The sequence below is a fragment of the Calypte anna genome, chromosome 10 (assembly GCF_003957555.1).
Source record: "Calypte anna isolate BGI_N300 chromosome 10, bCalAnn1_v1.p, whole genome shotgun sequence".
In the NCBI taxonomy this organism is placed as follows: domain Eukaryota; kingdom Metazoa; phylum Chordata; class Aves; order Apodiformes; family Trochilidae; genus Calypte; species Calypte anna.
In genome coordinates this window covers 19,271,325-19,294,017 of record NC_044256.1, presented here as the reverse complement: position 1 = coordinate 19,294,017, position 22,693 = coordinate 19,271,325, and the positions used below count along the sequence as shown (strand labels likewise).

Sequence of the window (22,693 nt, the reverse complement as noted above, 5' to 3'; positions counted from 1 at the left end):
GAGACATAAACATCTGTCCACCATAAGCATCTGCACATCTTCAGTGTTTTGAACTTTCATGAAATCCCATTCTCAGATCAGCTCCAGATCCTAAAGTTTCTGGAGTGCAGGAATGGTTTTATTCAAACCTTGCTTTTTACTCCTGAGCCAGCTTCAAATGACACCAAGCTAGAAGGTGGACACTGCTGCTTTCACACATGGTGTGATCCTCAGCATGGATCAAGGCACCCCAAAAAATAACCTAGTGGCGTTTACATCTCATCCTTGGGCACATGCTGCTCTCTTTTCTGGGCTCAGCCACAAGAGGGTGGCATGATGATGTGCAGCCTCCTTGCTTCAGCTGTTCTGCTTCTAGCGTGGCATTTTATAGCCAGCTCTGTCGATCTTATAAAACTTCAGAACAGATCCTTGCTTTTGGCACATGAACACACTTCCCACTACAAAGGATTCTGACGGCTGTTTCTGAAGGCTGCCCCGACTGGGCAGTGTTCCTTGATGTTACACATGATCTTTATGCCTAAAACCCACCTTAGTTAGTAGGTACCATAGCAGAGGATAAAATTTAGACTGTTTAGGGATCAAAACTTTTATTGGTGCTTGGTAACTGCTGTAGGGAAGTGTCCACGGATGTTGTTGGTGAGCAAATACTACTTTTCATAGTTGTGTGTGTACAAGACAGTGATGTTTTTATGCAACCACTTTGTAACCGATCAGGATGTTTCTAGTGGGTCTTTACCTGATTAGAGCTGACAGTGAACAAGCCAGTTAACAAATATGCACAAAAAAAGATTCACATGGGAGCAAGGGAGACTAACTTCAACAGATTCATTTAATCTAAAACCTACCCAGCCTGGATTGTGTCAGCATGGTTTTTTTTTTAAATCAGACAGCCAGTAACCCAACCCTAGCCACTCATCTTGAATAATGAATCAGTTGACGTGTCTCTAGGTAAGGAAAGTTAGCATCTGATTTTGCAAAGCCTCACAGGGATGACAAATCCCAGTAGGAACAGGGCACAGGGGACATCCAGGGAGCAATACAAATCGAAGAGACCAAAAAAACCCCACCAACACTCCAAGTTTTATGTGCAAATCTTTAAATATGCTGCAATTTTTTGATGCTACTTGAACAGGGGAGTGTTCCCTTGTGTAGACAGGGGGATGATGTTGGTACTCAGAATACAGCTTTTCCTCACTGCTGTTTCATAGCCTGGCACTCATCTACATCAAAGCTCCCCCAGCCTGGATCTGTGCAGATTTCTGCAAAGGAGTGAGAGGAGTCTCTGCTCACTCATGGCTCTGGCTGTAGGGCCAGGGCCCTCTTTTGCAGAAATCCCTTTTTCTGTGAACAAATTTAGAATCCAAGCTTCTGAATCTCATTACTTGCTGTCTTTTCCATTCGTTTTTCTCCTAACAATGCACCTGCCAATATCTGCCCCTGAGCCCCATTTTAAGTAGCATTTTCCACAGTTAATGTCACACTCTTGCTCCCTATCTATCTTTGGCAACTGCTGACTGCCTGCAGCAGGACCAGAAGACAAGGGAAAGCCCTCCCTGGGTATAACAATAACACAACACCCATTCCTGGAAGAATGATGAGATGGTCTGTGTAATAAATATTTATAAGAGCAAACGTAATGAAATGAATGTATAGTATCCTCAGGCTCCCTTAGGGTTTGGTCATCACATGTTTTTTTTCCTCTTTTCTTTCTTCTCTGTTATACAGAATTGTCCTGATGTCCCTGGGTTGTCGAGCAAATTGCTTATTGTGTTGCTCACTTACACAATGCATGTTATTATGTGCAACCAGCTGCTCCTGTTTGGCATTGCTCACACATACAGAACAGGAGGCTACCGTCACTTTTCTCCTCTGGAAGTCAACGTTCCCTCTGGTGCTGAAGTTGCTGCCAGACCAGAAGAACTCTGGCAACCAAGTGAGTCCTGGTGGTAAAAATCCCCCAGAGACTCCTTTTCTGGGAAGATCACGGTTGCAGTTTTGCAATGAGTTTGAACTGATCCAGCTTTGTGTTGCTGTTTAAAGCTTCCTCATGCCTCTGTGTATTCCCATTGCCTTCCTTGTGCTGGCACTAACTCTTGGGTGATTGCACAGAGAGCTGGAGCAGGGGATGGATTTTGTTGTTATTGTTGTTGGCAATTAAGTTTTCAGCACCATCCTTTCCTCTGTCCAGCTCCAGGCTCATTCAAACACTGATGCAGGCACAAAGGAAAGAGCAGCCAACTCTTCTGGTAATTAGAACAGCTTAAATACATCTCAAAATGTCAACCTCAGTGTTGCAGACCTGTCTGCAGTCAGAGATGGTCAGAAACTAGAGCAAGGCTGTATTTTAGACTAGAAGGTTTAATCCTGCTTGGGAGAGGAGGAACCTGAGCATGGTACTAAACACATCTTGGGCACTGACCTCCATATACCCATGATTTTTTTTTTTTTTAGCCCAAAACAATGTCTCCAAAAGGGGGAACAAAACGCTGAACTTCAAACACCTGCCACTTTCTGCTGGCACTCTTTGCCATTCATACTTTCTCATCCCAAAGTATTGAAGGTTTGTAGCTATTGAAAGATAGAAACTCCTCTCCAGGGATGGGAACTCTGGGGAGTCTGCAGCACATAAATATTTGGTTTTTTCTTGCCATAAGTATTGGGGCTGAAATGCCATTATCTGGACAAGTAACATCCCTTCTGTGGTCACAGGTTTGCTGTCACTTTGTGTTTGTGAGCTTGGAGCCAGGGAGTTACCCAGGCCCTCCTGACACAAAGTGTCTCTTTCTCCAGGCTCTCCTTCCTCTCTATGCTCATCAAGAAGTCAGTTCACACACCGTGGGAACATCCCTGTGTGAAGCAGCTAATGCCTACCTGGGAGGTATGACACCAGGAGCACCAACACATCCCTCAGCTAGCACTGGCTTGAGTTGTGAAGGAGTCACCCTGTGGAAATGCTGCTTCTTGTGACCTGTTTGTCTGTGCTGAAGCAGGTGAGAGAGGTGGAAGGTGGTGGGAACTCGGTGTTATTCTTGCAGAGCACACGTGTTGTCAGTGTGCAGGGAGCTGGTGCTGTAGGTCACGTTACTAGTGCTTTCACAGTTCAGGGGCTGTTCATTAAGTCTTTCTTTTTTTCCCCCCTAGGGATAGATATTCTGGGAATGTATCTGTTGCAACCTCTGGTCTGTTAAAATGCTGGTTTAATTCCTGTTTCCACTGACATGTGGTATGTAACACTGTAATGTCAGGCAGGGAGCAAAGACCACAACTGGACCTGGATCTCTTGATTTCTAGGCCTGCTTCTAACCCTGAACTGCTGGTCACAGGCAGGTGCTGTTAGCCAGAGGGTGCAGTATTTTGCAGACCACTGTTACTTTTCTTTTTTTTTATGTTATGCTAGACTTACCTGGCTTTTAGGTAAAGGTTTCTGTGCTGAAAGGGAGGGGGAAATATCCAGGATTTGAGGAAAAAAGGTCAATGGTGTGTCTAAAACCAAACCACTGATAGATGCAATGAGGAGACATTCCTTTACAGCCTTGTTAAAGCAATTTGACAGCACCTTTGAAAACCACCTCACCCAGAAGGGAGCAGGTGGGAAAGGCTCGGAGAGAAAGGGGGTATGTGGAGATTGTTAGTCTTTAGCTCCACGCTGGAGTAGTGCAGAAGGGAGCGTGGCTGTTTCTCTCCCCTTTTCTTTCTGCAGAGAGGTAAGAGTATGGATGGTGCAAAAATAGAGTCTGTGGATTTGCAAATCTCCCTCTGGGGGAGGAGGCTGCTGGATCCCAGGGCTTGTCTGTGGTAATGGTACCAAGTACTGCCTTCTAGTTGCATAACTCATACACACGGGAAACCTGCTTCCCACCATCCAGCCTTTCTGGTTTCATTTAAGTTTTTATAGTTTGCTAAACAAGCAAATAAATAGGAAGGTCTGGATTTAAAAGGTTTCATATTTTTTCATAATCTGCATAGCTCGAACCCTCTCTGCATTCCACAGTGCTGTGATAAAACATCCTGGTGTGCCAGGCAGCCTCTTCTCCTTTTGGAGACAAAAACAGACTCTCTCCTACCAGCTCTGGATGTGGTTGCCTTATGCTTGCTGAGAGAGTCTTGGTGTCATTTGCCTTTAGGACTGAACCTGCACCTGCAGCTTTAGGCAAGACTTTGTGTTTGGGACCCAGCCAAACCAGGGAGGCAGCAGCTTCAGTCTCCATCATTCAGCTCCCCCATTTCACTTCCACTTCGTGGCTTGGATGGTGGATGGGTCCTGCCTCTCCTCACAGCAACAGGCTGCAGACAGGCTGCGCCGTGTGCTTTATTTGCTTTTTTTCTCAAACACAGCTGAGAGGCGTAAGGCTCACGCTTCACCACTTAAAAAGCCCCATGAACGATACCCACCTGAAGGAGCTGCGCTTCGAAACGGACCCCAGGGGCCACCGCTGTCTCTTTGCTTCTGCTCGGACAGGCTGCGTGGGGCGGCAGCTTCACCCCCTCCCCACAGACACGGACCTGCGCCCTCGGGTGGCCACTAGCCCACGGGTGGCCGTTAGCCCTCGGCCGAGCTGGTGCCCTCGGGCACCTGGAGCCTGTCCATCTGTGAGCGGGAAGCTGCGGGCGGGCCGAGGGGCAGAGCTGTTCCCTCACACCCCTCAGCGCACCGTGAGGGATCGAGCGTCCTCCACGCTCACCTGCGGCAAAAAGATTTTTTAAAAAACACAAAAACCTAAAGAGAAGGGGAAAAAAATTTAATGAACCCCACATAAAATGTTTATAACCCCCTGTTTGGTGGCCTGGGGAGCTGCGGGGAATCCCGCACCTGCCGCGGCAGTCCCGCTTCGCACTCCTCCTACCCCCCCCACCCCCACTGCCTCAGGGAACGGGGCCGCTCCCCCCGCCGCGGGCTGGCAGCAACCTGTTGGTCCCGCTGCTGTCGAGGAGGGCGGGAGGAGCCCCCCTCAGCTCGGCGGCAAACCCGCTGACAAAGGCGGAGCAGCGGCGAGGCCAGGGCCGCCCCCGCCCCACGCCCCCCGGCAGCGGGGCCCGGCGGGCAGCGCGGGGCTGGGGCGCTCGCACAAGATGGCGGTGGGGCGGCGGGAGAGCGCGCTCCCCTCTTAGATGCGGCCGCGGCGGCCCCTGCTCCCGGCGCCCGGCGGGGCTTACATGGCGCTGGAGGATCTGCTTTGTCTCTGCTTCTCTGCCTTCGTCGTCCTCGCCGTGCAAGGTGGGTGAGGAAGGAGAAGGGTGTGTGTGTGTGGGAGGGGGGGTTCGGTGCCCCGGAGCACACGGGCGGTCACGCGTGGGGCCGTGGCCCCACCTGCCCGCACACCGCGCCCCCCTCGGCCGTGGGCAGCAGTTGTGTCCCCGCGGGGACCCTCTTCCTGGCCGGGACCTTCTTGTCCTCCCCTGTCAGTTCTCTTCCCAACCCCGTAGTGGCCATTTACCGCGGTTGCCCACTCCTCCCCTCAGTGCCCTTTCCCCCACCCCCGCCACCATTTTTCACCCCCTCTTCCCGCCATCCCCTTTCTCCCTCTATCCCCTTCTCTCCCCCGGCAGCGTTTCGTCCCCCTGAGTCGGACGTGGCCACACAACCCATGTCTGGGTGGTGCCTCCTTTAGGGTCACCTTTTGGGGGCGACACAGGGTGTCCCTCACAGGGATCCCCCTCAGAAAGCCGGGCTGAAGGGTGAGTGACCCCCGAGACTCCGCCTCAGGTTTCCTCTGGGGGGATGTGGTAGCACCAGGCCGGGCAGGGACCAAAGTGCTTGTCCTGGGGCTGACCAGGAGCAGGCCCAGGGCTGGGTGGGCTGTAAGAGGGACCCTCACCCATGGGACACCAAGGCGAGTAGATGTCCCATTGGTGGAGAGGAAGCAACCCAGGAGAAAGCTGTGCTCCTCGTTTTGCAATGGTTATGCAAACAGCTCCTTGTGTGGGTACACATACGCCTGTTGTCGGCCCGTGCGGACTTTCTGCCTTCGGAAGTTTGCACTGAGGGTTTTTGGAGCTGCCATGCCTTGGGGTGCTTTGGTTTGTTCCCTGCGTGTGTGGAAAACTCAGCAAAAGCTTTTGTCTCCATTGCCGAAAAGGGGTTGAGAAGGTGTAGGCTGGCAGAGCTGCAGTGAAAAATGGGAGCTGTGGCTGTGCCCCGGTGTTGCTCTTGTTTAAGACCCTCCTAAAGAGAGGGTTGAAGTGGAAGAGCCATCACTATGTCCTTGTGTATTTTTATTCCTTTTTATAATGCATTCAGGTTCAGCAGAACATAATAGCTTAAAGGATGTTTAGTCTTTATGGCTTCAAAAATAGCCTTTTGGGGGAGAATACAGTGTGGTGGACGGCTGTAGGGTTGTTTTCCTTTTCTTTTTGTTTTTTTCAGAACATTGTGAGCTCCTGTAAGGGGTAGGTTATAATTTAACATACATTATGATGGCAGAGTATAGAAACGGATAGCAGTCCATGTAAATGGGCCGTTGTCATCAGTGTGTGTGGGTTTTTCTAGATGGATGGCAGTTCGTGACCCCACCAGCAGACAAACAGGTTAGCAGGGGTGGGTGGGAGCTTCATCTCCTGCATTTGAGCAAACAGCTAAGTGGATCCTGAGACTTGTCATGGAGAACAATAAAAAAGAAAAAAAATAAAAAGGGAGGGGGGTAGTGGAGTGTTTGTTGTTAGTCAAGCCCACTTCAGCAATCAAACTACGAATACTTCGGGTGAATGTGCAGTTGTGACTTCTCCGCTTTTATTTTGCAAGCAATTAGGCAGTGAGTGAAAATCCTTCCTGTTTGTTTTCTAACAATGGGCCATGCATTGTGTAGATTGTGTAGAGGTGGTGAGTGCGTCCGCACGGTCTGTGGACGTGCTGCTTGGGTACATACAGATGTGCTTTCCAACAGGTGGGTTTGATTCTGAAAAGAAAAACATGGACTTGCTTCCATCTGAAATCAATTTGGCAGAGGGGTTGAAATGATTCTGGGAAAGTCTGTGTTTGATCCTGAAGCCCACGTGTTTTGATCCAAAGTTCAAGCCTCACTGGGTATGAAATACCTAGGAGAGAAGTAGACTGGAAAACCTTCTCCCCTCTCTGGACTTGAGGGAAGCTGTGCCAGTTTACACTTGCTGGGGATGTGATCCAGTGTTTTGAAAGCTTTCTGCCTGTCCTACTTTGAGACTTCTCTCCCTGCAGTAGCAGGAAAGGGTTTAAGAAGAAAAAAAAGACAACCAACCCCTCTTCAGTTGAATCTGGCAGGGGGGCTGAGCTTTGCTTTTGTTGGGGCTCTCTACAGGGGATGTGTTGGTGGGAAGTGGGCTGAGCTTTGCATCTCAACGATCAGCTGAAATCCATCTGGGTTCATGTCGTGGATTTGTGGTCAAGTCTTTTTGCTGCAGAACAGATTTCCTTTGTTACCATCACCTAACTTTAGTTCTGATCTGCTTTAATCCTTCCTATGACACTTGTCCTGGTGGTGTAACACCACAGCCTGCGTGGTGCAGTGAGTGCCTGTGCCTGGAACAGTCAGTGTTGCCGTTGCTGGGGGTTCCCACCTTTCTGCTGTTACCTGCCCTTGGACATCTCCAGCTCTTGGACATCCCCAAGACATCTCCTGCCTGCAGATCCCCTTTGCCCAGGTTGGTGACTCTGGTTGCAGTGTCGCTTGTCCCTGGGCTGGGTTGGAAGGAGCCAGGATGAGCAGTGCAGGGAGGTATTTCTTACAGTCCCCAAGAAACGGGGAACACTGACAGTGCCAAACACTCTTGAGGTGTTGCCCGTGTCATGTTTCCAGAGGCAGATTTCTCATGCAGGAGCTTGCTGCCATCGTGCTGTGGCTGTCGTGACAGCCATCTAACCACTCAGGCTTGGTTCTCGTTTTGTTTTCCCTGTTTTGCCCATCTTTTTTCTACTCATTTTGTGCCACCTTCTTTCACTGCCATGATGTACAAAGTTGAAGCAGAACCTGCTGGTTTTCCTATGTCTCCCCTCTTTCCACAGCAGACTTTCTCCTGGCAGCTGTAGGAAGTTTCATCTGCTGCAGGGGGCCCCACACAGGGTGATTTCTCTCTGATGGTCCCTGAGCCGCTTTGGAGTGTCGCAAGTAACGATTTAAAAAGAAAATGTTTGGCGATCTGCCTTGCCCTGGGGAAGGAGAGAGATGATTCTCTCAGCATGTGTGCTCACAGACCGATTTGGAGCCAGGGGCAGCTTCTGTGGTGCAGCATTGGTGCACATCAGGAGCACCAGAGTTTGGGAACTGCTGGGATGTTGCCATGGCATATGGGACATCTCGCTTGAGTGCCTGCTGTGATCCTGGGCTAGTTGTTTTATCTACTCTGGTGTCCTCAGGGTCTATATTGAGGTGGCCTATCCAGAGATGCTGCAGTCTCCTCTCAAAGGTGTTGAGAGGGTAAAATCCATCAGTAAGTATTCAGCATGTGTATGATCTTTATCACTAACATGTTCAGCTGTCCCAAGGGCTCAGGAATTCATGACTGCTGATACCGTATTGTTTGCCAGGTGATTTGAGCTCTTCTTCTCTTGGAGCTGCTTTCTTAAAAGCTGACTCTTCTCCCAGGAAAAAATCCAGGTGCTTGTGAACCAGTTTGGATGTTTGCAGTGTAAGAGATAATGCTCATGTGATTTACATGCTCCTCTCCTGTTTAAATGGCTGCCTGGCCATTAAGCCTAGTCATGGTTATATAATTAAGAAGGGAATTAATATTTAATCTGATTGTAATTTGTTGCTGGAATCCATCCCAAACTCTATTTCTGTGTGAGGTGAGTGGGTACCTGAGGGGAAAACTGAGGCCAGTGTTACATGTAGGGAATTTTCTGCTTGGACATTTAGAATTATAGACTTGCCTTGGGTGACAGCAAAACCTCCAACCTTTACAAACCTGGAGCGATCCTAGTCATTTTGTTATCTGTAGGAAGCTAATGTTTACTTTATAGTCAGCTGTAATACTAGAGGGGATATGGTAAATCCTTGTTATCAGTATTTGTCAAGTGCATGTTGGGCCAAAATCAACTCTGGTGCAATTTCGTGGCTTTCTGGAGAAGAATTGGATCTGATTGTCTACAGTATTTTTAATCTAGTTTTCTATTAAGGAAAAGAGACTTGGTCATGCTGTTTGGTTGCCTGTCCATCTTCCTTTCCTTTTCTGAATAATTTGTGCACCTGATGGTCAGTTGTAGCAAGTGTGGATATGGAGTTTGCAGAATTTTTGAAAATAAGAGATCAAATAGAGGACAGAGATGCAGTTTCTGTGTGGACTAAAGGAGAGGCACTGGAAAACCCACACAAGGAAGGAACCTGAAGTGCTTCAGCTCCAGAAAGAGCTTTCAACAGAATTTACACCTTGTTCAGGTAGGGCAGGGTAAACCAGCCGCAAGGCACAGCTGCAGGGGAACACAATCTCAAGTCCTTGTATTCACTTGTTTGTCTTGTTTTTTGATTCTTTTATGCTTTAAAACATTCTGTTGCTTTATGGTTATGCCAGCATTCTCATTGCAGTGCCTGGTAGCTGTTTTGCTTTTCTTACTGGGAAAATGTTTCTCAAACACAGAACTTGGATCTGCTGTGACATTGGCTCTTTCTGTTGTCTTTTTGTTGGGCACTTGCCATCTCTGTCTTGGTTTCCTCATATGTTCTAGCTGGGCAGAAGATGCTGTTGCACGCTGTAAACATGTGAAGAACACCATCACTCAGAGTACCCTTCTTGCATTTATTAAATCCCATGACTAAGTGACCTCCAAGTGCTGCTTGTGCCTTTCTGCCTTTAGCAGCTTCTTGGTGAGAGGATCCACAGTTGTTAAAACTGAATCTCCCATCTTCTAAAAAGCAGAGTTGAGCTGTGTTTTTTCTGAGCCCTTTCAGAGGGGCTAAACCTCATGCCAGATGTGGGGGAAAGGACTGAAGAGCTTGTTTGTCTGACTTTCACTGGTGTATTGAAGTTGTCCTTGAAACACCGCTGAATTTTCCCGATTTCCTAAGGGAGTGTTTACTTCCAGGAAGATGGGTGCTTGCTAGAGTTGCAGCTGCTGAGAAATTTCCTGAGAGAACCCAAACACTTGTCATCAGCCTTGTTTGAGTGTATCTAACACTCTTCTGTTTGCAGGTCTCAAGACACTTTGATCATGGGTGTGTAGGTCTTGGTGATTCTGCTTTGGATGTGTTTGTGTTCATGTCACCAATGCCCTTTGGTGTCTCTGAGTTAGATCCTCTCCTGCTCTTAATCCTTGGCATCTGGCTGTTAGGATATAGGCCTGCTTTATCTGGGAAGTCCAGCAGACAGAGTTGTGGATAATCAACCTACTCTGTAGTGGTTGTGATGAGCAATTACTGTATTCCACTGAAACTTTCATATCAGATGTTCAGAAATTATTTAAAAATCTGTGCCTGCATTTTAAACACAATTGCCTGTTACTGCCATATTACATTCAGCTGAGCTGTTGAATAACCTGAGCTAGTCTATGCTTCTTGTTTTTTAACATTTTCATTTTTCTTCAAGATCTCTCGTGTGGATTTCTTGAGGACAGGTTGTTAATATTAAAGGCGCGTTAATGAAATGCGAGCATCCCCAGAGGTTGCTCTCAGCTCAGATTGGTGGGAGAATTAAAATCCAGCCTGTGAAGCTATTGCATTTGTTCTCAGTCTGTTGTGGGCCCTTTTCCTTATTCTGAGTGACTTTCCTGCTTGCATTTTCTGCTTGGGTCGTTGAATGACATTTACTGGAAGAATGTTGGAACTTAAACAGGTAAAATGCAAGTCCAGAGGAAGGTGCTGGGAAGGTGGAAGGGGAGCACACCTGGGCTGCAGAAGTGATGCCAGGCTGGCAGCAGGTTGGGGGGAGCAGGAAAAGGTCCTGAGCTTTATGTTTAACTGGGCTGGGAAGTGTGTGTCCCACTAGTGTCTAAACTGTCGATGGATGATCAAGTTAATTGCTGTGACTAAAAAGGTCAGGACTTAATGGGATGGATTTCCCATGCAGCGTTGTGTGAATACACCACGGGTTTTGGCAAAACCTGGCTGTTTATGCATGCAGGGCTTTGATAAATCATTTTCAGAAGTATCAACAGTACTTCTGGGTTTTAAAATTACCTGAAGTTTTGCCCTTGATGCAAGGCTGTCCTCCTCGTGCCTCTCAGCTGCTTACTTGGATCCGATTTGCAGAATGGGTGTGTGTATTTTCTAGACAAAAGTGGAATTGTGCCTAATATTAAAAGAGAACTAGTCAAGTGTTCACTGATATGTTATTACTGCAACTGAGAAAGCTCTCGTGTTCCTTTGGAAATTATTGTCCCCTTTTTTGTCCTTTTTTTTTTTTTTAATTTGGTGATGGTTCAGTACAAAAACTCCCATGTGCTCCTTGTAGTGCTAATGTGCTGTTACTTTTCTGGACATAACAATTTTGCTTTAAAAGGAGGACATGTGTAGTCCTTTTCTTAAGAGGCACATTGACCCAGAGGCACTGGACCAGTTGCAGCCCATTTCTATACCCTAGCAGTCCCAATCAATCACCTGTTTGACTCCTAGCAAAATCTTGAGAGAGCTTTTAAAGAGTCATGGAGCTTTTTGTGACCAAAAAAAAATTAAAAATAAAAAAAGACAAGGATCAGGGAGGGCAGAAAATTAGCAGATGTTCAGGGGGTTTAGCCTGTGGTGTTGTGGTGTTGGGATAGGACCTGTCACTGTGTGGGAGATACTGGGGCTGGTTTGAGGTTATCTTCAGCAGTAGGATTAAGAAGTGTGGCATGGGGTGGAGGATCTGGGGCTGCTGGCTTGGCTACATTGTTTCCTGCTTGAGAGGTATTTCCCCCTACTTTGGAGGCTCAGGCAGCCCCACTGTTAAGAAATTCAGGTTGTCATAGAAGGGTGATTGTGCTCCATGGGTTTGTGTGTGCTGGTGAAGCAAATACACACAGAAGATAAAGGGGGAAGAGAAACTCAGTGGCTGTCTGATCCACTCCTTTGCTGGGTTGGCAAAAATTGTTCAGATCTTCCTTCCCAAGAATGATTTTGTAGACATAATGCTGCCTATTAGCCATGTAAATTACTGTCATTGGTGGCAATTGTTGTGATGGGAAGATAAATGTCTTGAAACTCTGCTTTGATTTACCCCTCCTGCCCCCCCCAGGCTTGCTAAGCAGTTGTTTATGTCGGAGCTGATTGCTGCTTTTGTCAGAGAAAGCAAAATATTAATCAAAATTATTTAGCTTTGTTTTTCCTAGGTCACAGCAAATGCATCTCTTTTCTTTTCCTTTTCCTTTTTACGCTTTCCTCTGTATTGAAAACAAAGTGAACCTTTCCTCGAGGAGATGAGCCATACGGTGCCGAAGTCAAATGTCATCCACTTTGAAGAGAGTCCTTAGGAGCAGACTTCATATCTGGAGCCTTTCTTCAAGAGTCTGTCAGTTGAAAATCTGGCTAGCAGCATTACCTCAAGTACTATTGTGGGGTTTTCTTTACGTGCAAAGTGGAGAGAGAAGGAAGTTTCTTCCAGCTGCTGGCAAAGAATAGCTTTCCATTTACTCAACGCTTGTGGCTGCTGCCAGGATTTCTATTTAGCAGCAGAGGGAGTTAAGTGTGGGGTGAAAGGCTTCAGTAACACTTCAGCATCCGGGCACGAGGCTGAGCTGTCAAATAATTCTTCTCTCTCTTTGCCTTTTTTTTTTTATACCAGTCAAGGCACTTGGATGGTTTTCTAGGTTTAGGGCTTGTGAGGTTGTGTGTGCAGTGGTGAGCTGAGGACACTTCTTGTTTCAGGTACAGTGCTTGAACAAGAGCATCTCTTAAAGAGCAAGACCCACTCTGATTTAAAAATGTCTTGTGGGTGCATGGTTGTCACAGCCCCTTGGTAAGCTGGTTTGATGTCCTCACTCAGTAATGTGCACCTTCATTCAGTTTCCTAAAACATGATCTGCACTTAGTTTGATGAATAAATTAGGTATACTGAGAGAGAACACTTCTTAGATTCTCAAAATTAAGGAAGCTAATCCAAAACATCAGGACTTGGAACAGGCTGTCCAGGGGAGTGATCAAGTCACCATCCCTGGGGATATTTATCTCTCAGGCACATGGTGTGATTCTGGGGGTGCCCTACTCAGGGACAGGAGTCCCTTGCTGATCCTGATGGGTCCTTTCCAACGTGGCATAATCTATGACTGTGATTCAGCCTGAATTTACCTACCTGTGGTTTATAGGTGGATGTGAAGGCAGTGCTGGTATGAAAAGCCTCCCTGTGTACATTAATCACATTTCCTGGTAGCCTGCTCTTTACTAAGCTGAATACGTGCAGATCCTTCAGTTTTTCACCTGCTTTCCACCCATTAATCTCAGCCTTCTGCGGTTAACACTTGTCTAAGTAAAAGCCCTGCTTTTCTCAGCTGTTAGGTGTTTGCTCAGCAGAGGATATTTTTTGCCTGCTTTGCTTCAGAGCCTGAATCTGGATGCAGTGAGTCCCTGGGGAGCACCTGTTCCCTGCTGCTCAGCACAGGCAGCCCAGTGCTGGATGTGGCTTTCCAGAGTGTGGTGGGATCTTAGCCAAGCAGAGGGAAAAGTAAAGAAACCTTCAGCTTGGAGAGCACCTTCCTTGGTGAGGCAGCTTTTGGGTGTTGTAGCAGGGTGCTCACACAGGGGAAACCAGAGGAAGAGCCAGGATGGGGCAGGTTTGTGCAGCTTCTGTGCAGCTTTTGAAGAGAAAGGTTGCTGCTGTGGAAGCACACAGTTTGGTCACACTTTGCATAGAAAAAACATGGTCTTGGTTTTTTAGCAGCTTTCAGTAAATAATATCTCAGCCCAATTCTCTATCAGTGCAGGTGGAACATATGGAGCTTTGCCCTCTACCACATGTAAAGATGCCTCTGCTCTTTTCCATGTCACCTATTCAGTGCATTTTCTATGTTTGGTGTAAATGTCTCCAGGCTGTGTCCATGAAGCAGCAGTGAGATTTCAGAAGTAGGAAAGGAGCAGTAGGACTTCTTGGGCTTTAGGATGGAGATATTTAGTTCCCTGCTGTATGGCACACTGAAGAGTGACTTCAGGCAACACTTTGCATTGTAGCTTTTAATTGCAAATTACAGTTTTTAATTATAAAATAAGGTATTAAAATGAGAAGGTGTGAATGCTTTTGGGGCAGAGGTATCCAGTGGGGCAGTGTGCTGCAGGGCTGTGTTTCAGATGCAGAGGTCTGGAGAGCTGGGGAATGGTTTCTGTACCCAATTCCAGCTGTTGGTTGGTGCAGACCTGGCTGTGCCTGCCTGCCCCTGGTGGCTCAGCACTGGGTGTCTGTGGGTGCCACATGAATAGAGAGATGCATGCCTGGTATGTGCAGGCCTGTGAATGAAAATTCCTGACTACTTGTTTATGTATTTTAAAGTTTGTGGGTTAAAAAAAAAAATGCTGCCCTCCCAGGGAATATTTTCTTCTCACCAGAAACTTGTTAGACTGGAAATTTCACAGTACTAGTTTTTATGGTGTTTCTTAAGCTGAACTAATTGGGTATTTTGGAAGGGGGAAGATAAGGTGTGGATGGGTGTTTTTATATATATTTCATTAGAAATGTGACTTGGATTATCCTGCTAGCTATCTGAGCCATGTGAAGGTCTCCACTGGAAAATGCAAGTGATTATAGGCTGGTGACTAACAAATAATCCTTGGCTAATATGGGGTAGGCTAAATTAATGTTAATCCTGCTCAGCAGTAGTAAAAGTCAAGGAGATTTCTGCAAGGCTGTTACTGACCTGGACATGAGAATGATCACACAGCATTCCCTAAAATGAAATAGCTTCTTTGGAAGAGGCATAATTTTCATAATTTCCTTACACTGGAGAAGTGGCTGTTCAAAATGACCCAAAATTACCTGGTTATGAAGATGAGGGTTTCTCTTGTGCTGATATTATGTGCTGAGGTGCACAGGAGCTCATTGAAAGAGGAGCAGCAGTAACTAGTCTAGATTAATGGAAATAAATCTGGTTTTAGTAATAAATGAGGTTGTGTTCCTTTGTCCAGAGCAACCACCATCTCTAGTGACCATCTAGCAGTCTGATGCTTCGAGGCAGAACTTCTCACCGTGAAGAAAAGTGGGAGATTTGGGCATTTTTTCTGAAATCCCAGGATAAATCCAGGTGTTGGTTTTAGATCTTATTGGGTAAAATAAGCAGAAGCCCAGAGACACAGAGAGAAGCATCACATCCAAGCTCCAGGAGGGCCCCAGAGTGGTGTGATGGTCCCCAAGGGCGTTCTGCTGCTGGGATACTGTGGTGTTAAAAGCATGTCCTTCACCATTTGGAAGTAGACCCAGTACTTTTACTGTTTTGTCCTCAAACTGTCAGGTTTCAGCTGGCTGCAGCTTTGGAAAAAGGAAAGATTTATGTGCTCTGAAGAGAATCTTGCACTGACAGTGGGTGAATTCACTGTAGATGATGGAAAGTTAAACAGCCAAGTAGGTGTGAGTGATTTTGGAACATAGGCCATGAAATGTATTTTCCTCCTTGTGACAGAAGAAAGACTAAATTTGGAAATGGGAGGCCCAGTTCCCACCCATTCTGACCTTCAGTCCTAACCATCTTCAAAGGGTGCCATTGCTCCTTGTTTTCCTCTGCCTTCAAGTGCACCCCAGAAGCCCTGGATATGGGTGCTGTCTTGCCATTTCTCTCAACATGATCCCTGAGCTGTAAGAGCTCCCTTTGACTTTTCAGGGATAACTGAGTTGCCAGATCACAATCAGATGCTGTCTTTTGAAACTGAACTAGGTGAGAGGTTATGCCAGGAGTTATGCAAAGTTCTGAGGTGGCCAAGTCCTTGGTGAGATCATTTCATCTCTAGCTATGGGTGCTTCTTTGGCTTAACAGTTAAGCACCTCCTGCTTTTATTATTTCCAGTGTGTCCTGCTCAAACCTACCTATCAGCTATTGCCCAACTAAAGCTGCTTGGCCAGCTGTAGTAGTAACACATCCTTGTGGATTAAGTGAAAACAAAAATGAGCAGAGCATGGCTAGATAGGGGTAGTCCACACCTCTGGAAGGAGTTGGTGTCAGACACTGAAACTTGGAGCCAGGCAGTGAAGCACAGATGGGTTTTGTGCCTTCCCGGAGGCCATATGGTGTGGATGGTGACAAAGCTGCACCTGGACAGAGTCTGATGCTTTGTCTGGACTGCCCACGTCTGTTCTCTGCAAAATGAACTCCTGGCCTAAGCTTCCCCTCACCTTTCTCTTGTGTTCCTGTGCAGTGTGGGTGTTGTGTGCACTCTGCTGTCCCTGTGTCCTCCCAGAGAAGGGAAACTTCTCAGGCTCATGGTGAGAGTGGTCTGCAGGGAGCTGCTGAAACATACATTCCTTTGAGTTTTCTTTGGTGTTCTTCAAAACAGACTTCCCCTCTGTGCTGGCTCATTATTTTTCATTGATTCATAGTTTGCAGAATTACCTGGGGAATGCAGGAGAGGTGGTAGGAGTTTGATGAGCCTGACTTCTTTCTGGGCTTCTTGGAATGTCAGGTGGCACACCCAGGCCTTGCTTGTGGGACAGGGTGGCTGTTTTGGAGAGAGCTGGAAAGCACAAGCAGCAGGGAGAGGGGGGCTACCTATGCAGATTTCTTGAAACTTTCTTTCCTGACATTTTGTATCTGCTCTATTAGCCACTTTAACCCATCCTGAAGAGACGCTCAAGACCTGAACCCCAGCCTATCAAAAAAATGTAAGCAAACAAGGGAGGCTCTTTGCTTAACTTAAAATAAAACCCAGAAACATAGAATAAATATCTCTAAATATGTGCCAGGGGGGTTTGTTTGTTGTGAAGCTTTCAGCTCAGTCTGAGGAGTGCACATGTCTAGGGATGTATGTCAGGGCAATGTTACCCCTGCAAACAGGTTCTTTGCCCTTTTTCTTTACAGGCAGCATTTCAGGTAAGAATAGAGATGTGATCTGGTCCCTTTTCACAAGGAGAAAGCCAGCAGGCAACAAGATAAAAGGGCTGTCACTGATTAAAACATCACAGCTTCTCTGCTTGTAGCTTGTGTTTTACTGGCAAATATATTGTGCCACAGATTTCCCTGTATCAATACTCCTTTATTTTAAGAGTTGTACTGCTGTCAACTTCCCAGCTGCTAGGAAGAACCTTCTGATGGAAGCTGGACTAAGCTGTTTCGTGGGTGCTTTCATAGAGTTCAGGCTGTTGGTGGAGAAGGGGCTTTACCTGCTTTCCTCCCTCCTTTCTTATTTTCAGGTGAACTGCAGAATCTCATTGCCAGTGGCAGGGTTTTGATTTCTGGACTGATTATCTTATTGGTGCTGTGAGTAGCAGTGAGATCCATGTGCTGTCAGGGAGAGTTGGCTGGTGTGCCAGCTGTACAGGTGTAGAATAAAGTCCCTGTGAAAGGGTTTGTGTGGAGGGTTTGTTTCTGAGGCTGGCCTGGGCTGCATCCCTGTTCCCCAGCTCTACAGGTGCTGTGGGGTTTTCTGCAAGACCTTGTTGGGGGGAGTGATGTGCAGGTGAGAAGCTGCCATTTTCTAGACTTCATCTGTGGCTGTGCAAGTGCCTCTTCTGGGTGATGCTCATGAAAGTCCAGTTTCTAAGGTTGCTTCTGACTTGGTGCTTCCCAGAGGTCTTCCATGAACATGGGTGTCCACCTTCTGCAGCAGAGATAAATCCCAGAATCCCTCTCTCTGCAGAGGGGCTGTTGTGTGGTTTTGCATGCTGTGATGTATCATTGCAGAGGTGGTGGCTCAAACTGGCAAGTTTCAGTGGTGTGAATATGACAGAGTCATGTATTTGCATGTAACTTCTGAGACTTACAGAATGATATCTCTCTATTTGTGCTTGGCTGCAAGGAATCTACTGCTTTTTGAGTGAAACAGGGGTCAAAATATTATTAACTCTACCTATTTCCATCCTAAAGCTTCAGCAAAGTGTTGCCTTGCGTAGGCAAGGAGCTTCTGAGACAGATCTGGTCTGAGTAACACTAACCAGCTTGTAGCAAGAAGGCAAGGAAAAGGAGTGCAGGAATTTTTGATGCCTTGATCATCAGTTGAAGGCAGAGCAATGAGAAATATCTTTGATGATTAAGGTCTTTGATCTTTAAGGTGATGAAAAATTCAGAAGCACCAGAATGTACTCTGTCCTGGCACAGTTCCTTGGGTCTTCTTTGGGCCAGTATCTCTGTGCTGCCCTTCCGTTATGGGAACAGGCATGACCTCAGCTAAAAAAACATTGAGGGTAATAGCTTGTTTTTCAGATGCTGCAGGTGACTTGTCAGTGAGGAGCTGAAGAGCTTTTTTCTCTGGTCTTTTATCTCAGCTGTTGTTGTAATGGTTCAAAGTCATCTTCCAGGTCTATGGGCAATTGTGGCTGTGTGGGGGGCAATCAGTTAGGTCCTGTGGCAAGCTGACCTGGCATAAAAGCTTGGCACAGTGCTGGTTCTTCTTTGCATGGCTTGAGGGGTCCATGTGAACCCTCCCAGTGCTGTTTTGTAGGTGAAGCCAACAGTCTTTACGAGGCTCCTGCTGACTCCTAATGACCCTCCCCATGGTTTGCACCTCCAGAGCACTGAGTAAAATGTATGTACAAAGTCAAGCAATCCTTGAATGTCTTGAGTATTGCTTTCCCTTTCTGTGGTACCAGATAGCAGCTGGGAGAAAGTTGGTTTGGAAAACAAAGCTGTTAGGAACTGTTTGTTTAGACACAAGGCAAAATGAAAGTGGAAAACATAATCTGTCTGTTCCTCTCAGCCTCCCACCTTCTTTTTGTTTAAAATGTCCACATGCCATTTACTTTCAATAAACAAAAGATGTTTCTTATAAAGCTGGTGTTTACTAGGAGAGGAATGTGATTTGTTAGAGAACAGAAAACCCTGTTTCTGCCTATATTTTCAAACTGGAGCAAGAGTTTATAATTTTATAGACCTTTCAAGAATAGATTTCCTAAAGCAAACAGTGAGGGACTGTTAAATTATAGCTGTGTAAAACAACAGTGTAATAGTGTGATTGCTCAGTATTAATGGCTTTATTATTCAGTAACAAATAGGAGTGGTTTGGGCTGGTGGGAGATAAGGTGTCTTTCCTGACATAGATTTGGAGAGCTGATTCAGAGGAGCAGCCAATTTTAGATTCTTGGTCAACTTCTTTTCTTTGTAATGAAGGAAATAAGGACTGCATGGATGTTCTCCACCTTTCTTCCAGGATCATGCAGGGAGGAACAGCTTCCAGAAATGCAATCTACAGTTTCTCTCTATGGTTTGAGAGCCACCCAAGTCTCAACACTCTGAGTTAGAGTCTTAGCTTCCCCAACATTTGCCTGTGGTGTCTCTGTGTCCTGGTTTCTTTCCACAGCTGCTTATGGGGAATTTAAGCAAGTTGAGGTGCCAGTCCTACCTGTGTCTTCCACATGTCTGTCACCTCCAGGTGTTGGTGGCTTGGTGTTGAACTGCCCTGGCTCTCAGTGAAGCTCTGCAAGTAGCAGCCATCTGAGGAGGGTCTGTGCTCCCTTGTGCAGCCCTTCCCTGCTGGCCTGTGCCAGGCAGTGTGGCACCACAGGTACTGAGAGCCACAAGAGTGTGGATGTTCTCAGCTTGAGCTTCCTCTGGTCTTGCAGTGAGCATGTGTCTGAGGGTGCCTGCCTGGAGCCTGGGTGGGATCTCTGGCAGATGCCTGCACAGTGCCCTGGCCCTCCTCCAGCTCAAAGTCTTTGCAGTGACCTCTGCTGAGCTGTCTGTGTTGAAAGGGAACCATCTCCTGTGTTTCTTGGTTTCTTCCTCCTGCTTCTCAGCTTTGACATGATATATTGGGCTGGTTCCTGGCTGCCTTACATGTGTGCATGCTGAAAAGCCTTATACCAGCTTAGCTGGGCTCCTGGAGGAAGCTGTATTTGCAGAGAGACCTGTGGCTTGTAATGAAATAGCTTGGCAGTGACATAGTTTCAGTGCTGCAGTGTGTCTGTGCTGGCTTTCAGGTTGTTCCTGGGCTAAAAATACGGCCCATTAAGACTTGTGGAACAGGATGTAACCATATTTTAAGGATATTTTCTGCTTTATGTGTTATTGCCAAGTGATTTAACTGGTACTACATTTGGAGACCTACTTTGTAAGATCACTTTGTCTCCGGCGTAAGCTGAGAGAAGACTCCAGTGCGTGTGTGAGGACGTGGTGCCTCCTTGAAGGGTTGGGAGCTGGAAGGGAGCACAGGGGAACCTCACTGGTGTCTGAAGCTGACTGGTGAGGGCTGCTGGACCAGCTGTTTCCATTGCTGGTCTTCCCCATGCCCCCAGATGACAAGAGGCTCAGAAATGCATGGAAAAGATTACCATGAGGAGTTTCACCACCGACTTCATTTGAAATGATATGTGCTTGAGAGGTCTTAAACAAATGGACAGTGGCCTTTCTTCTCCCTGGGGACAGCTTTTACATGAATGGGAAGCTACAGATGGGGCCCAAGGCAGAAATGCAAATAGGCAGGGCTGTGATACGAAGCATTTGGCAGTATGGAAGGCTTAAAAGCTCCCTCCCCACGGCTGCTTGATCCTGCTTTCTCGGTTGTGCTGACACAGCTGGTTGTGGGCTGCTCTGTGAACTGGGAATCTTTGGCCTCCAAACTGTGGGATTAGGCTTGTGGTGCTGGCACCACGGAGCTGGGCAGGCCCAGTCCATCCCAGTGCTGCTGCTGGGAAGGCCTTGGAGAAGTGGTGGCTTTGAAATGACTGCTGTGACTACAGCTTTGCAGAGAAGTGCGGTAGTGAGCCTGAGCAGCTAATTAGTTTTTATAACCCTCTTTTGTTTGCTTTGGGAGACACAGGTCCCTGGCTTGCTTGCCTGGCTCCTGTTGGGTGTCAGGACAATGTCAGCACCAGCGTGTGAAGCTCCTGTTACCTGGGGAGAGTTCAGACAGGTTTGGTTTCAGCACGGGTCCTGTCCCTGAGCTATTCCAGCACTTTCCTGACAGGAGGCAGTTGGTGTCAGAACAGGTTTGGCCCTGGGATGGTGAACAAAACAGCTTTGAGGGGCAGATCTCCCACGGTAATGAGTTCACTGGTGGCTTGGCTGTTTTTTGTAGATGAAAAGGTCAGATCCGTTGCCTGGGTTATTGTAGAAAGGTTTTGTTCTGGAACAGCCTGCCCCTGATCAGCTCCTGTCTGCTGAGCCATCAGGCACTGCTCTAACCAGTGTTTTTCCTACATTTCCCTCATCAGTGAGTGTTGGAGAGTTTGCTTTTTAGGAGAATATTTTAATTTAAGCCCAGGAAGTTCTGAGTGCAGATCAGGAACTCGGGCACATTTGTAATGCCTCTGGTTTTGAGCCTGCCCTACTTGGAGTTTGCTTTTAATCACAAGTTTTAACAAATTCAGTCTATTGAAAATATTCTCTGTGAAACACCCTCTTTTTTTCTCAGAAGTCATTAGCTGACTTCAAGAAACAATATTTTAATTGAAGCCATGACAAAAGGAGAACAGCAGTGGTGGTTGTAAAGCTTAATTTATTAAACAGCCTTGGTTTTAATGCAATAAAAAAAAGCTGTAAAGAAAAAAAAAAAGAGCTATGTGCTTTAAAACTGTCAAAATAAACCCTACAACTTTGAAGTCTTAAAATATTTTGGGAAATGCTGAATGTTTTTGACTGGTTATATGGAACAGCTGAACTGACTTAACTGGAACAAAATTAGAGGAACAAAGAGGTTTTGTTTCCACAGTGTAGTTTTTGCCCTTTGACAGCACTGTCTGGCTCACTCTCTGAGTTAGATACCCAGAGCAGGGCACTGTCAGCTTCCCCTCTTTGCTTAGACTTTCCACACAACTGACCCACTGGAACAACTGCAACATGATTATAAAAGAGCAAAAATTATACAGAAATTTAGGGGCAAGAGCAGAACTTGAGCCTTCTTTAACTGGGGGTGCTGAGTTGGAGGACACCACGGGCTGGCAGGGTTTTTCTTGGCTGGTGGTTGATGTTGTGTACTACACAGTTGGACCTTCTCAACATAGACTGAAAGTAGGAGACTTGTCCTCTATGAAAGATGCTCTGAGTCTCCCAGTGAACACTTCCCACATACACAGCAGCTTTCATCAGCAAAATGGTGAGAGAGTTCCTGTGCACATGGGGTATCCTTAGCATGGGGGCAGGCACACCTACTCTGGGAGGTGCTCATGTGCTCTGTTCTTCTCTAGCCTGTTGGCATGAAAACAGGCTCCCTGGAAAGTCTGTCAGGAGAGACTTGGGGAAGCATGGACAGTAGGAGGAGATGAGCAGCTGAGAAATGGAGCTCTTGTTTCCATGCAAATATTCTATAAAAACCAGAAGAGGGTGGTGAAGCATGCTGAGTGGTGGGATCTGCAAGCAGAAAGGCTCCAGAATTGTTTTCCATGAAGCAGCATCAGGTCCATGTGAATGTGATGTCCATGTGGTGGAGGTAGCAGCTTGGTAACACAGGTAGTGGGAGCAAATGCCTTTCTCCCTCTTCCATCACTGCCCTGAGCAAGGCCCAAACCTTTCTTCTTCAGCTTTTCACTTCCAGGTACTGAGTGAGTTGCAAGACAGAGCACTGCCTGAGCAGATGCATGCTGAATTTAGTAGCTTGCTTAGCAAGAAATATCAGCAAGATGTCAGTGAGGTTGGGCTCATTACCAGATCTCATTAATTCTGTGGAATACACTGTAGAGAATATATTAATATTCTTATTCTGTTGACATACATTAACATACGTAATGGTTGTGTAATTGTTAGTAGTAATTA

At 46.7% G+C, this 22,693-nt stretch overlaps 1 protein-coding gene across 1 annotated transcript in view; it reads left to right on the top strand.

Moving 5' to 3' along the window:
* The first annotated feature begins 5,154 nt into the window (after positions 1–5,154).
* Positions 5,155–22,693, top strand: part of IGDCC4 (immunoglobulin superfamily DCC subclass member 4) — an 88,224-nt gene continuing 70,685 nt past the window's right edge. The window contains exon 1 of the mRNA XM_030456658.1: positions 5,155–5,215. Within this exon, the coding sequence (XP_030312518.1) occupies positions 5,155–5,215 (61 nt within the window). The remainder of the gene's footprint in view (positions 5,216–22,693) is intronic.